The sequence below is a fragment of the Geospiza fortis genome, unplaced genomic scaffold, assembly GCF_000277835.1.
Source record: "Geospiza fortis unplaced genomic scaffold, GeoFor_1.0 scaffold281, whole genome shotgun sequence".
NCBI lineage: Eukaryota > Metazoa > Chordata > Aves > Passeriformes > Thraupidae > Geospiza > Geospiza fortis.
Window position 1 is genome coordinate 2,055,219 of NW_005054340.1, and position 583 is coordinate 2,055,801.

The 583-nt window shown below is 38.6% G+C and overlaps 1 protein-coding gene across 1 annotated transcript in view; it reads left to right on the forward strand.

The window, feature by feature from the left end:
* The window catches only part of TRIO (trio Rho guanine nucleotide exchange factor), a 176,701-nt gene that overhangs the window by 29,894 nt on the left and 146,224 nt on the right, over positions 1 to 583 (forward strand). The window contains 1 exon segment of the mRNA XM_031058260.1: positions 387 to 580. Coding sequence (XP_030914120.1) covers positions 387 to 580 — 194 coding nt within the window.

A 583-nucleotide genomic window follows, 5' to 3' on the forward strand; every position in this document is an offset into this window, starting at 1 on the left:
GAAAGAGATGTAGAATATTTATTCAAAGTTAGATTCAACTAATTTTTTTAAAAAAGCTCACAACAACAACAAAAAACTCAAACCAAACAAAAAATCCCAAAACCGAAGGAAAGTCATTCTTAAAGTAATGAAGAAATGGAAAGACAGGCTGTTATTTAGAAGAGTGATACTTCTTAAAATTATTTTAAAGAGAAGGAGAATGTAATTTTTTTTTCTTTCCTATAGCAGCTGTATGTAGGTAATAATTTCTGCAATAAAACAAGTCTTCATCATTGCCCCCTGAGTTCTTGAAGATATTTAGAATGGAGAGAAGGGGTGGGATACCAAGTAGTAGCTAAACAAGCTTTTGGCAAGACATGTAATTCTTCATCCTTTCTGGTGGTCAGGTGAGCCAAGATGGGAAGTCACTCCTTGATAAACTTCAGAGACCTTTGACTCCTGGGAGCTCTGATTCCCTCACCGCATCTGCCAACTACTCCAAAGCAGTTCATCATGTCCTGGATGTCATCCATGAAGTGTTGCATCACCAGCGCCAACTAGAAAACATCTGGCAGCATCGAAAGGTCCGCTTGCACCAGCGGCT